The following is a 14,752-nucleotide window of genomic DNA, read 5'->3' on the forward strand; positions in this document are numbered from 1 at the left end:
AAAGGACTACCTGTAATTACTATTCTGTAAACTGATTTTCTTCCCATACAACATATCATGATCATCTTTGACATGCCATGAGAATGGCAGCACAGTATTTCAATTACATTGATGCTCCGTAAAACATTTAATTAATCTCTTGTTGAAATTGTTACAGTTTTCAAGATTCTTTAAAATAAGGCTCATCATTCGACACTGTTAAGAGTAGAAGAATCAAGGCTAGAATTTAGGGCAGTTAATTCCAAGACCAGTGCTACTTACACAATAGCTCCACGCTGCTTTTAAATACCAAACAGGAAGTCCTGCATTACAGTACGGAACTCTAAACTCAGTGAACTGTGTGGTTACTTTAATTATGTGCCTGTTTGAAATTGAAGGCTTATGGAACTGCTTGTATCTGGAAGTTTACCCTCCTCTGTTAGCAGTCTACAAACATAAAATCAATACTCTGGCCCATTAATCAATTGACACATCTCCTTGTGGGCGTATAAGATGATTTAGCATGATTGAGATGAGTGAACAGCTAGCCGGTCCCTGCTTCTGATCATCCTGCCTTCAGACAACTCTTTCCCAAGCATTATGTCTTGGAAAAGGAAAAACTCCAAAGCAGAAAAATATTCTCCCTGTATTGCCACTGCACTATAAAACATCAATAGCGTTTCCTTATTAAACATTTATTTGACTGTAAGAAAGACTCTCACAATTGCCATATGACCCAGCAATCCCAATGCTGGGCATACACACCAAGGAAACCAGAATTGAAAGAGACACGTGTACCCCAGTGTTCACTGCAGCACTGTTTACAATAGCCAGGACATGGAAGCAACCTAGATGTCTATCAGCAGACGAATGGATAAGAAAGCTGTGGTACACATACACAATGGAGTATTACTCAGCCATTAAAAAGAATACATTCGAATCAGTTCTAATGAGGTGGATGAAACTGGAACCTATTATACAGAATGAAGCAAGTCAGAAAGAAAAACACCAATACAGTATACTAACGCATATATATGGAATTTAGAAAGATGGTAACAATAACCCTATATGAGAGACAGCAAAGGAGACCCAGATGTAAAGCACAGTCTTTTGGACTCTGTGTGAGAGGGCGAGGGTGGAATGATTTGGGAGAATGGCATTGAAACATGTATATTATCATATGTGAAATGGATCGCCAGTCCAGGTTTGACGCATGATACAGGGTGCTCGGGGCTGGTGCACTGAGGAGACCCAGAGGGATGGTATGGGGAGGGAGGTGGGAGGGAGGGTCAGGATGGGGAACATGTGTATGGATTCATGTCAATGCACGGCAAAACCACTACAGTACTGTAAAGTAATTAGCCTCCAATTAAAATAAATTTATATTAAAAAATAATAATAAAATTAAAAAAAAAAGAAAGACTCCCATAAAAGGAGAACTTTCACAAATGGACAAATACTTTTTGAAGGCTGGATCAATTCAAGAGTCAAAATCCTAAGTCTCTTTGCATTATGTTTCATTTTAAGTTACTGATAAACACAAGACATGTTCTTCTTACAAATAAATAGACTATATAGACCCTTGATTCCATGACGTTGCTAAAAAATGAGCTTCGAAGTCCTGAATGGCTATAAAGATATTAAAATATTTTACGGCTAAGAAATACATCCCAACATCTCACACAAGCTCAAGACAGATCAAGTACAGGTAACATACAGGTGAATGAACCACTAGGCTACTATACATCTATCAGTTCTAATTCTCATTTTGCTGAGTTTTTCTCTCTACACTGATGTATAAAGCGAACACTGTTGCTGATTAACCTCTTCATTATATCAAACAAAACTTTATTCAATTAAATAAAAAAGAAATAAACTTCACCTACTGGAAAATGACACTTTAATCCTCTAAAGGTCTCATCCAATCCAAAAACAAAATGGTTCTAGTACCAATGTTAAACACATGTGCTTAATTACCATGTAGCACAATAATGACTACTGTATCATAAAATATGGATGCTATTAACTTTGCTGTTTTATCTGATTCCAGACTGTTCAAATAAAGTCAATCTTTATACTTTGTCTCACAAAACTTAAAACCATCTGCTTGAATTTTTTTCTTAATTAAGAGAATACATTTGTAGAGAGAGAGAAAAGGGAACAGCAAGTTTCAAGATACGGATAATTTAAAGTTGGCACCACATCAGGGCTGCCTTGTAAGCCTCGTTGACAGAGCAGAGTAAAGACCACAGTGCTGAACTGAGGGAAGGCCAAGGTCTGAATTCTAACTCCACTATCGCAGGTCATATGATGGAGGTGAGGATCAAATTTAATGGACATGAAGGTTGTCTGTAAACTGTAATGTACTACACACATGCCATGCTGTGCTAAGTTGCTCCAGTCATATCCAACTCTTTGCCACCCCATAGACTGTCACCCACCACGCTCCTCTATTCATGGGATTCTCCAGGCAAGAATACCACCATGGGTTGCCAGTTCCTCCTCCATGGGATCTTGCAGACCCAGGGATCAAACTCATGTCTCCTGTGGCTCCTGCAATGCAGGCAGATTTTTTACCACTAAGCTATATGTTGGGCTCCAAAATCACTGCAGATAGTGACTGCAGCCATGAAATTAAAAGATGCTTACTCCTTGGAAAGAAAGTTATGACCAACCTCGAGAGCATATTAAAAAAGCAGAGACATTACTTTGCCAACAAAGGTCCGTCTAGTCAAGGCTAGGGTTTTCGCTGTGGTCATGTATGGATGTGAGAGTTGGACTGTGAAGAAAGCTGAGCGCTGAAGAATTGATGTTTTTGAACTGTGATGTTGGAGAAGACTCTTGAGAGTCCCTTGGACTGCAAGGAGATCCAACCAGTCCATCCTAAAGGAGATCAGTCCTGGGTGTTCATTGGAACGAATGATGCTAAAGCTGAAACTCCAATACTTTGGCCACCTCACTCAAAGAGTTGACTCATTGGAAAAGACCCTGATGCTGGGAGGGATTGGGTGCAGGAGGAGAAGGGGACGACAGAGGATGAGATGGCTGGATGGCATCACTGACTCGATGGACGTGAGTTTGAGTGAACTCCGGGAGTTGGTGATGGACAGGGAGGCCTGGCGTGTTGCGATTCATGGGGTCACAAAGAGTCAGACACAACTGAGCAACTGAACTGAACTGAAGCTATAAGTTTCACTAAAAAGAAATATCCTGCAGCTATGAATAAACTGGGTGAGGAAACACATATTCTTAATTCCATCAACAATGTGCCTCAGAGATACTCTGATAAACTGTTCAACTAAAGTAATATTGCAAATATCTGCCTTCATTCCAGCTCTTATTTTTACAGATTTCAAATATTAAATATCAGATTAAAACAAAAACAGACAAAATCTGGAAATCCCATTTAATTCATACAAAAGCAGAAAACCAGGGCCTAAGAATAAAAATCTAATTCACTCTCCTCCCAAGATCCCTCAGTCTGCTCCTTATTCTGTATTTATCAGGACTCTCATTTGCCTGAGAAGGCCATTAGGAGGTTTTATGCACTTACAACAAAGAGTCTGGTATATACCACTTCATCAATATCAGCCATCTAAGTAACATGGCCTTGACTGAAATATTTAACCAACTGATTCATTCAATGGTAAAATGGGAACAAAGCCCGCTTTACAAGGATTTTGAGAGAATCAAATAGGACTATGTGAAAATAAATGTGAAGTACTTATCAAAACTATATTAGAGAAGAGCTGAACTTCTCAGAAGCGTCAAAAAGACAAAGGCTATGGGAATGCTCCAGACTGAAAGAAGTCAAAGAGACATGACATCTCAGTGCAGTAGCTGACCCTACAGGGATCCTACACTGGAGGGGGAAAAACTCAAGCGATAAAACTGTCATACTGACAGCTGAAAAAAGTATTTTACAAAGGGTAAGAGAATATCCCTATTCTGAGGAAATACACACTGACATATTTAAGGGTAAAGAACTATAAGGTATGTAACTTACTGTAAAATAGTTCAGGAAAAAAATGTATATATGTGTGTATATATATATATATATATGCAGATGGTTAGACAGGCAGATAAATAAAACTAACTGATAAAGCAAATGTGGTAAAATGTTAACAACAGGTAAATCCAGGTAAAGTTACATGGTGTTCTCTGCACTAGTTTTGCTTTCACAACTTTTTAAAATTTGAAATTATTACCATATGCAAGGTCTGTACACATGTCCACACACATGCACACACACACATAAGACTGCAGTACAGACATAACACTAAGGAGTTATAGCAAAAGCAAAAAGAACTTTCCTTTAAAACTCATAATCAAGGGTGGTAAGAGCCACAGAAAATGTTAACCATAACAGGTTTAATCTTTGAGTATTATTTGTTAACCACCTTTAACCAGTCAAAAGTTCTCTCCTGTTAACAATTAATATTCTTTCACACATTTGTAGAACAGTGATGTTCTGGAGAATACACACCTTCAGGACTATATAGCCAATGATACTTTCATTGAAATAATTTGTCATTTTTCTTTGTAAATTATCTATTCACTTATTTTGTCCATTTGGTTGTTGGGTTAACTTGCATCTTTCTGATTTGTAAACACTCTTTATATACTAAAAATTGCTTTTAAAAGACTACACAAACTTGCACATGAATTTTCAAAGCAGCATTATTCCTGGTAGCCTAAAAGTGGAGACCACCCAAATGTCCATCAACTGATGGATGGATAACCCAAATGTGGTATATCTGAAAAATGGACTATTATTTGGCCAAAAAAAGGAGAAAACATTGAAATATACCACATAAATACATCTTGAAAAATATTGTGCTAAATGAAAGAAGTCATACACAAAAGCTATATCATGTATAATTCTACTGACATGAAATGTCCAGGATAGGCAACTCCATACAGAAAGCAGGCTTAACTCAGTTTGTATAGAATCTACCTGCAGTGCAGGAGACCCTGGTCCAATTTCTGGGTCAGGAAGATCCGCTGGAGAAAGGATAGGCTACCCACTCCAGTATTCTTGGGATTCCCTTGTGGCTGGTAAAGAATCCACTTGCAATGTGGGAGACCTGGGTTCAATCCCTGGGTTGGGAAGTTCCCCTGGAGAAGGGAAAGGCTACCCACTCCAGTATTCTGGCCTGGAGAATTCCATGGACAGTACAGTCCATGGAGTCACAAAGAGTCAGACACAACTGAGAAACTTTCACTTTTCCTTATACAGAAAGCAGATTAGGAAGTAGCTGCCAGGGGTTGAAGAGGATGGCAGATGAGGAATGACTGCTAACAGGAATGGAGTTTCTTTTTAGGGTGATGAAATATCCTAGAATTAAACATCAGTAACAGTTGCATAACTCTGAGAATATACTAAGCAATCACTAAACAGTGCACTTTAAAAGGGTAAACTCCGACTTCCCTGGTGGTCCAGGGGCTAAGAATCCACCTGCCAATGCAGGAGACACAAGTTTGATCCTTGGTCCAGTAGGATTTCACACGCGGCAGGGCAACCACACCCGCGTGCCACAACCACTGAAGCCCAAGCACCCCAGAGCCCGCACTCTGCAACAAGAGAAGCCGCCACAGTCAGAAGCTCACGCTCTGCCACGAGAGAGTAGCCCCACCTCGCTGCAACTAGAGAAAGCCTGTGCACAGCCACGGAGACCCAGCAAAGCCAAAGAAAATAAACAGTTTTTTAAAATAAAAAGGTAAACTCCATAGTATATGAATTTTAGCCCAACTAAGCTATTAAAAAACCCCAAGCAAACAAGGACTTTCATTCACCTCAAAAGGCCATGGAAGGCAGAAGCTAAGGACCCTCTTTCCAGACAAATGTACATGCATACAAAGTATTACAAGCAATTATGCAGGGAACAGAGTGAGGTGAAGAAAAGGGAACTTGTTATGGAAACACTGAAACCTATCGATGGGTACCATTAAGAAACCCTGTGACAAATTACAACTACCCCTAAGGTGAAAAGCTACCTAGCTTCTGACGCTCTAGTTTCAGTTCCAAGAATTTCTCCTACAGATACACTTTCATATGAACAAACTGAAGTAAGTACCAAGTTATTCAATGGAGGAATGTTTACAAAGAAAAAAAAATCCACAAAACTCTTAAATGATTATGACAGCTGTATGAGATAAGACTACCATGCACCTATTAAAATAATAAGAAAACTTTTTATGTACTGCTGTCAAAAAATCTCTAAGATATATTGAAAAGAGTGACATGCAGGAGAGTGTTTATAGTATGTTACCATTTCCATAAAACAGGTAAATAGGTAAAAAGATATACTCTTATATACTAAAGAACTATCTCAGAAAGAATGCACAAAAAACTGGTAACAATGATTGCTTCTGAGCAGGGAAACAAAACAGCTAGAAAGCATCTAGGTCATGGGAGGACTGTCTTCCTAGGAATGAGTCTCCAGGGGTAGTTTATAGGAAGAGAAATCAGAGAAAGGACAGAAGCATTTAATTATTTATTAAGATATAAACCAGCATCCCTCTAAAAATAATTATTTATTAACCTTATCAAGATGCTAAACTGAGAAATAAAGAATAAAGAATGTTAAAGTTGCCGTGACATAAATCTAACCTAATGCAACACATCAGGGAAAAAAAATTTTTGTTCACTTCTCATTCCAAAGCTACTGTAACCACAGAAGAGATTACTTGCCAAAGTCTTTATTCAGGATAAATTTTTAGGAGCCCCAAATCTCCATCTAAAGAGGAACTGCAAATATTTTAACGAAGCATGTTTTTCTTTTACGTGCACAGTGTCTGGTAGCAGCAAAGCCAAAAAGTAGTCAGCACAGAAGTAATTTCTTTACTAGAATCTGGATAGCTTTTCAGATCTCTAAATCTTCCTGTTGAATTTGTTCTGATGGATTCCTCTACTTTATAGCCTAAAGAAATATCATGATCTCAATGTCTCTGTTGCTTAAGAATTTAGTTACTAAAAAGTTCATTATTTATTCACTATTTATCTTTTTAGGTCTAAGGTAGTCACACAATTCAAGGTTATTCAGCTCACACTTTGACCTAACAGTATCTATTTGTGGGTTTACAGACAAAATAAGCATCTTCAGTAGTTCACTTTTTTTTTCTGAAACAGAACACAGACACTCTCCATCTTTCTAAGTTTCTCTGCACTGCTTTGCATTGTAAACAGATTGTTTTAGATTCATACTTTTCTTGGAAGCTACTCCTTTAGGGGGTACCCTGTGAGTCCTGCTACTACACATCCTCCTGGGTATGACAAGAATACAAAGCCCTGACCACTCTTTACCCAGGCCATTTCTCAGGGTTGACCTTGAGAGATGAGATAACATCTCCCTCTGGACAATGAGGAGGCTTGCTTACTGCTTGCTGTAAATGTAGTCAATTCCCAACTTCAGCATTCCGCCACTGCAATAAAGGAACACTGTGTGTACAGCATCATCTGGGCCAGTATCACATCACCCCCATGCTGACAATACTAACAATACCTGAATTCTTGAACTTAACTATGTAACACTGTCCCCACAGAAAGAAACACAAAGTTTCAATTTGGTATGTATGCCAGGGGAATCCCCTCCACACCATTCTCACACCCAAGGCCACTGAAAAGGATCCCCAGCACCCACCTTCTCATGATGGCTCTAGTGACCCAGGACAGGGACTCCCAAAGGGAAGGGCTGGGATGGAAGGAGTCAAGGTCACTAAGTAAAGATCAAGACAGAGGATCCAAAGTAATAAGGGGTTTGAAAGACCCTCAGTGGAGCGAATGGAGAGAAGACCATTCGCTTCTCTCAGTGGGCTGAGAGAAGACCTGCGGCCTCCTGTCAGTATAGCCTGTACCCCTTCATCAGTCTCCCATCTGATGTTATTTCAAGTTCTGACCTTGTTTCTGATAATTTTTTTTCCATTGTATCCACCAACTGATTTCTATTAAGGGTTTTTGCTCCACCTTGACCCACTTGCAACATTTAGAAAAGAATTTCACCCCTCTTTTTTTTCTGTTCTGTTGTCCCAGTAACCAGAACAATGTTGTAGCTCCGTAGCCTTAAAACTAGGACCATAAAGTCTTGTGAACTTTATGGAATTATAATGGGTAAGTGGAAGTGTTCAATGCAGATTTAAACAGATTGCTGTTTCCAAGCCCTTGGTTTGATGTTTGGCAACATTCAATAGCACTTTAAAGAAAGATTAGCATGTTCTCCCATGAAGGCATCTTTGTAGTTCCAAGATTACCATTTACTAAGAAACTGCTTGAGAGAATTTCTACACTGAAATGAGAGACCATGTTCATTTTTTCCATCAGGATCTGAGCCAAAAACCAACCATATTTCTTGAAGACTTAGGTGAGGTTTCCAAGAGTTAAACAGAACAGATTTACCAGCAAAAGGCAGGAAGAGTGAGATTATAATTTGAACCAGGCAAACTGTTTCATAACAGAAAATGTGGCACTTAATGTAGTTTGCAGAATATGGTATGCTAAAAATGCTACTTTATGGCAGGAGCAGACCTCTGGAGAGTGAAACCAGCCAAACGAAAAGAACAAAAAAGGTAGAAAAAAAGAAGCCATGTCAGCAATACAAAGCCACAAAAAACTGATACACTTTTTTTTGGTTCCGAATTACAACTTTTCCACCACATTTTGTGGTTTAAAAACACACAAAAAAACGCTTGCTGTAAAAGTTTTCATTTTGGCCATTTTGAATCGGGGTTATACTAATTCAAATTTATCCTAATTTAATAGGACTTGAGTCTAACAAACACACACACTGTTGAGGTCACAGGAGACTACATATGTGAGCAGATCAAAGTTTTCTGCAGCTCCTTCTGGAACAGATTTATCCTGGGTTCCTGAATGGCTTGGCCAGCTGATAGAGGACAGACTGATGTTTCTTTACTTGAAATAAACATTAAGTCAAAACCTCTAACAGAAAACTCATACTGAAAAGGTTTGGCTCACTCCCTGATGTGCTAGTCAAGAAGAAACGAGCACAAAAATCTCAATGCAGGTTGATTGGAAAATGTATTCTAATCATCTTTATGTCTCTTGCACCAGACATACAGTACTTGAATCTTTCTTATATAACACTGTCAATTCTGAATTTTGAAAAATAATAAGAATGCTAGTCAATAATTATTGCTTAAAAAAAAGCTAATAATACTTGTTGATTCTATACTTTCTCATCTCACACATCCCCCAGTTCTTCAATGTTGACTGCATTATTCACCAAATTTACAAAGGACTCCAAGAGTTTAAAACCAAAACAGACATAGTCTTTCACATCAAAGAACTTCTAAAGGATGTCTGGTTAACAGACTGACAAATAATTAACTGAAATGTTTATAAAGATTACAGAATGTGTGTCAGTGACATACAATGATGACTGCCACCATTAAGATGCTCATTATTCAGATATTAAGCCTAGAAGAAAAACAATGATCTCTTCTTGTTTTTAAATAGAATTACTGCATCAAAGACTCTTAGAAGAAATTTTTGTATAACTTGGGCTTCCCTTGTAGCTCAGCTGGTAAAGAATCGGCCTGCAATGCAGGAGACCCCTGTTTGATTCCTGGGTCGGGAGGATTCACTGAAGAAGGGATAGGCTACCCACTCAAGTATTCTTTGGCTTCCTTGGTGGCTCAGCTGGTAAAGACTCCGCCTGCAATGTGGGAGACCTGGGTTTGATCCTTTAGGCTGGGAAGATAAAGGAACGGCTGGCTACCCACTCCAGTATTCTGGCCTGGAGAATCCCATGGAGTGTACACCCATGGGATGGCAAAGAGTTGGACAGACTGGGCGACTTTGACTTTTACTTTCTGTAACTTACCTGCACCTGTTCTAGATGAGTCCTCTGGAATAACCCAGAACAGTTATCCTATTTTCCACATGACAACCTTCATTTTCTAGAAGATGGCTCTACTTTCAGTCTTCTTTTCTTTAGCTGACTGAATCATACCAACCCTTAAACCATTCTTCTCCCCATGACATGGTTTCTAGACCGTCTCCCCACCCTAGCTACACTCCTCTGGACCATCCCATGATTGAATGTTATAATTCTATGAATGTATACTAAAATATGCTAAGATTTTTTAACACTGAAAACAGTGTGTGCCAAGACATGAAGGAGGAACAGTAGTGTTACATGAAAATAGATATATAGTACAGGATTAAGCTTGACTATTATGTTAGTTTATTTTGAGTACTAAAAAAGGTAAGCACACAGTGCTGTGGCATAATAGATACTAATGTATAGTATGTGTTTCAATTGAAGATGAAATGATGTGAAGCTGAGATTTGCTTTAAAATACTCTATGTGGAGCTGATGAGCACAGAACAGAGGAAACATGATTAGCAAAAAAATGTTGGTACTCGCTGAGGTATGATTGGTAATCAAAAATGTTGGTAATCAAAAAATATATAGATGTCATATACATCAATTTTTATAAATTTCTAATTAGCCATTATCTTTTTCATGTCTAAAATATTTCAAAATACATATTTTTAATGTCTGAACAAATTACCTATAGACAACTTTGAATATTTTCTATTGCAAGTTTTATTTGTGAGTATTATAGAAAAAATATTCAAATTCACAATTTAAAAAGTATTAAAAGAAAATTTTAAGCGGTCATTTTCAAAATCCTTGTTCAGAATAGAAATTATTTTAAGCATCTTTTCTGATCACAACAGTGTGAAACTAGAAATCAACCACAGTAAGAAAAAAGGGGAAAGAACCAAACAACAAGCCACTGAACAAACAACGGGTCAGCAATGAAACCAAAGAGGAAACCAGCAAGTCCCTCAAGACAAGTGAAGATGAAAACACAGCTTCCTAAAACCCATGGGATGTAGCAAGAACAGTGCTAAAAGGGAAGTTCATAGCCATACAGGCCTTCCTCAAGACACAAGAAAAATCTCAGATAACCTAACCTGACACCTAAAAGAATTAGGAAAAAAAGAACAGACAAAACCCAAAGTCAGCAAAACGAAGGAGATAATAAAATCAGAGAGGAAATATATAAAATAAAGATCCAAAAACAACAGAAAAGATCAATAAAACAAGAGCTGGTCTTCTGAAAAGATAAACCAACAAGCCTCTGACCACACCCACCTAGAGGAAAACAAAGAGAACTCAGATAGACAAAGCAAGAAATGAAAGAGGAGAGGTAACAAGTGGAACCACAGAAACACAAAAATCATAAGAGGATACTACGAACAGTTATATGCCAACAAACTGGACCACCTAGAACCACACAAGTTTCTAGAAACATACGGCCTGCCAAAACTTAGTCAAGAAGAAACATAATTTGGATAGACAAATCACCAGAAATGAAATAGAATTTCCCTGTGAACTTCATTCTCCTGTGAAAAACTTTTTAATTGAAAAGTTGGATGTATGATTTTTAGTTGAAAATATCATGAAATATTTTTTAGATTTTTGGTATCATTGTTCATTTACTTATTGTAGAAAACTTCTCAAACACAGAAAGGAAAGAAAGACTACACACCCACCCTCAATGAGTACCAACATTTTTTTGCTAATCATGTTTCCTCTGTTCTGTGCTCATCACCTCCACATAGAGTATCTTAAAACAAGTCTCAGCTTCACATCGTTTCATCTTCAACCGAAACACATTCTATGCATTAGTGTCTTAAGCTACAGCACTGTGTGCTTACCTTTTTCAGTACTCAGACTAACGTAACAGTCGAGCTCAATCCTGTACCATGTGTCTATTCTCATGTAACACTACTGTTCCTCCTTCATGTCTTGGCACACACTGTTCACAATTCCTATATAAACTGTGGGAATTGCTGTAGAATTTCGGTGTTCTACTCCAGTAGATAATATTCTTTTGTTATGGGTCTTTACAATATTGCTGATGGAGATTACTTGGCTGTGTTTATGCAACAGTAGAGCAATTCTACAATGAAATGGCTACTGAAATGCTAGTTAATAAATTCTAGTAGACAGATCTGTCAATAGTATGATATACAATGTTACATAACTCACAGGATTTTAAAAATACTTTGCAATACCTAAAGAAAAGGTAATATCCACTTTTATTTTAAAAAAAGATACAGGGTTTGTTTTGCTTTCCCAGTCATGATTTTAGAGAATCCACTTTCAGACTAATTACTTGATTTTAACTTTCATTGAACTTCAGGCCCGTGATGTTCAATTACTGTTTAACACACAACATAAGGTATTTTGTATCACTTTTAAAGAAAGCAAGAGTTAGCTGGCAAATACTGTAACTGGTTTTAGGCTGTGACAGATCTTGGGAAACTTTCTGTGATTTACGAATTACAGAAAGTCCCTATAACAGAAACTCTGAAGGTTTGCAAAGATGGGAAAAAACTAAATAATCATTAAGAAACAGAATTCCTAAGAGTAGCAAGTCATCATTATGCAGTGGTGAAAACTCTACAGTAAGTTAAGAGAGAAGCTAAATATAAACTCTGACCAAAAAGAAGTCTACAGACTTATCTGGGGCGTTGCCAAAAACATTTCAATCAGGAAACATGAAAGAATCCTGTAAAATACTAGTATTTTATGATTGAGTTGGGGGTGACAGTCTAAAGTATTGCGATGAAAAGGTTCAAAAGAAGGAATTAAAGAAGAGGAAGGTATGCATACCTCTCTTAGTCAAACCACTTTGGACTTTTTAAAACCTTTTCACTTAGATTCTAACAAAATAAGCCTTACCTTAATTTTCCACTGGATGTGCAATTTCAGCACATTTGACACAATATAACAAACGTTAAAAAACAAAAATAGTGTCCTTTTTTTGTTCTCATTTTTAAAATCAGGCATTTAAAAAAAGCATTCAACTTCAAAACTTACATCAGAACCCACATTTTTCATCGTACTTTGTAGGACAGGTTTGGTCACAGAAAGTTTCCCGTTTGCTGGGCTGTTTGCCACAGGGGCTGGTACCACATTCACCACATGATTAGGTAGCTGCGTGGTTGCCCCAGCAACAGCAAGGACTGGTTGAGGAGAGGGCAGAACTCCAGGGGCCTGGAGCTGAACCACGGTAGGCTGGGAGAGCACCACGGTCTGACCTGCAGTAGAGAAAAAAGAAAAGGAATCAGAGGGTGCGTAACTGCTGCAGCAGAGGCAAGCTGTTGAGCACTTAGGTCTCTTCTGCAGATACAATAGGTAAAAACCACATGAAACGATTTGAAACCACCAATTAAACCACAATCAAGAGCAGCACACATTCTTGCTGACTTTCACTGCTGTGTTTTTAATGAATTTAAAATATGTTTTAAATTCATTCTCTTTGAAGTTATGATTAACAATGTATTTCCACACTTTTTTTCAACTAACAAATACTAAATCTGTTAAGTTATACATAGATTTCCCTAAGTATTAACCTCTGAAACTTTTGCATGCTAGAAGTATTTATCATATTACAAAGAACAAACCTTGTATACTGAGCACGGAATCATATATTTTAAGTTAATGGGATTTAGAAATACATACAACACCAAAAATATATGACAGAGATTCAGGAAGTCAATACTCAGAAGAATCTGAGTCTACAAATATCAAAAATGTTAAAACCACTTGAGATAAATTCTTAGCTAACACGGGAAACAGAGATCTGTAATTTAACACAACCAGATAATGTTGACTCCCCTACCCACCAAAATAGTCTACAAGTCTTTTCTTAATCTTCACATTTAACCTTATTTTAAAATTATGCTATTCTGAAAATTAATATCATAACCTAAAGAAGGCTCATACAACTCCCAATACTGATCTAGTCCAATACTGATCTAGTAAAACTTTTATTTGTCTGCTGAGTGTTTGCTTTCAGATCTGGCCAATTTTATAAGGCGTTGAAAGCCTCACCTAACATCCACAGCTGCCTGAGCCTATCTAGCAAAATAAAGGTATTAAAGTAACTGGCAACTAAAATTTCCCATTGTATATTTATACTCTTCTTGAAGGAAAAAAAAATACTATGCTTTCAGACAGTGTAATATGCATGACCCATGTAAAATTCAGCTCAGTATTTCAAAGGATCAAAGAAAACTAAAAATCAAAATAATGCTTCAAACACCTGTTTGTTATGAACATGTCTTAGCTTGAAAAAGAATCACTTCTATAAAATCAGTCTTTCTGTCTCAAAAGGCCTTGAAAGCATACTTATACTAGAATTAATAGTATTTTATCCCTAAAAAGTAAATAAATTAGTAAGAAAGACCTAAAAGTAATTTCACAGATTTATCATATACACAATTTAGTATAAGTGATCCCTAAGTATTCTTACAGAGAAGGCAATGGCACCCCACTCCAGTACTCTTGCCTGGAAAATCCCATGGACAGAGGAGCCTGGTAGGCTGCAGTCCATGGGGTCGCTAAGAGTTGGACACGACCGAGCAACTTCACTTTCACTTTTCACTTTCATGCATTGGAGAAGGAAATGGCAACCCACTCCGGTGTTCTTGCCTGGAGAATCCCAGGGGCGGGAGAGCCTGGTGGGCTGACGTCTATGGGGTCACACAGAGTCGGACACGACTGAAGTGACTTAGTAGCAGTAGCAGCAAGTATTCTTATCTTCTAATTTTCCCTTGGAATAATTTACTTTATGAAATAAAAACATATAAAATATGGTAATAACTCATAAGCAGATATAAACTTGCTCTAGCCAAATATTCAAATAAAAATAGAGAATTCCCTGGTGGTTCAGTGGTTAGGACTCTGCACTTTCACTTCCAAGGACATAGGTTCAGTCCCTGGTCAGA

At 37.7% G+C, this 14,752-nt stretch overlaps 1 protein-coding gene across 1 annotated transcript in view; it reads right to left on the reverse strand.

Moving 5' to 3' along the window:
- ATF6 (activating transcription factor 6) overlaps positions 1–14,752 on the reverse strand; it is a 233,987-nt gene that overhangs the window by 187,674 nt on the left and 31,561 nt on the right. The window contains exon 7 of the mRNA XM_024989876.2: positions 12,840–13,060. Within this exon, the coding sequence (XP_024845644.1) occupies positions 12,840–13,060 (221 nt within the window). The remainder of the gene's footprint in view (positions 1–12,839; positions 13,061–14,752) is intronic.

This window comes from Bos taurus, chromosome 3 (genome assembly GCF_002263795.3).
Source record: "Bos taurus isolate L1 Dominette 01449 registration number 42190680 breed Hereford chromosome 3, ARS-UCD2.0, whole genome shotgun sequence".
Classification (NCBI taxonomy): Eukaryota; Metazoa; Chordata; class Mammalia; order Artiodactyla; family Bovidae; genus Bos; species Bos taurus.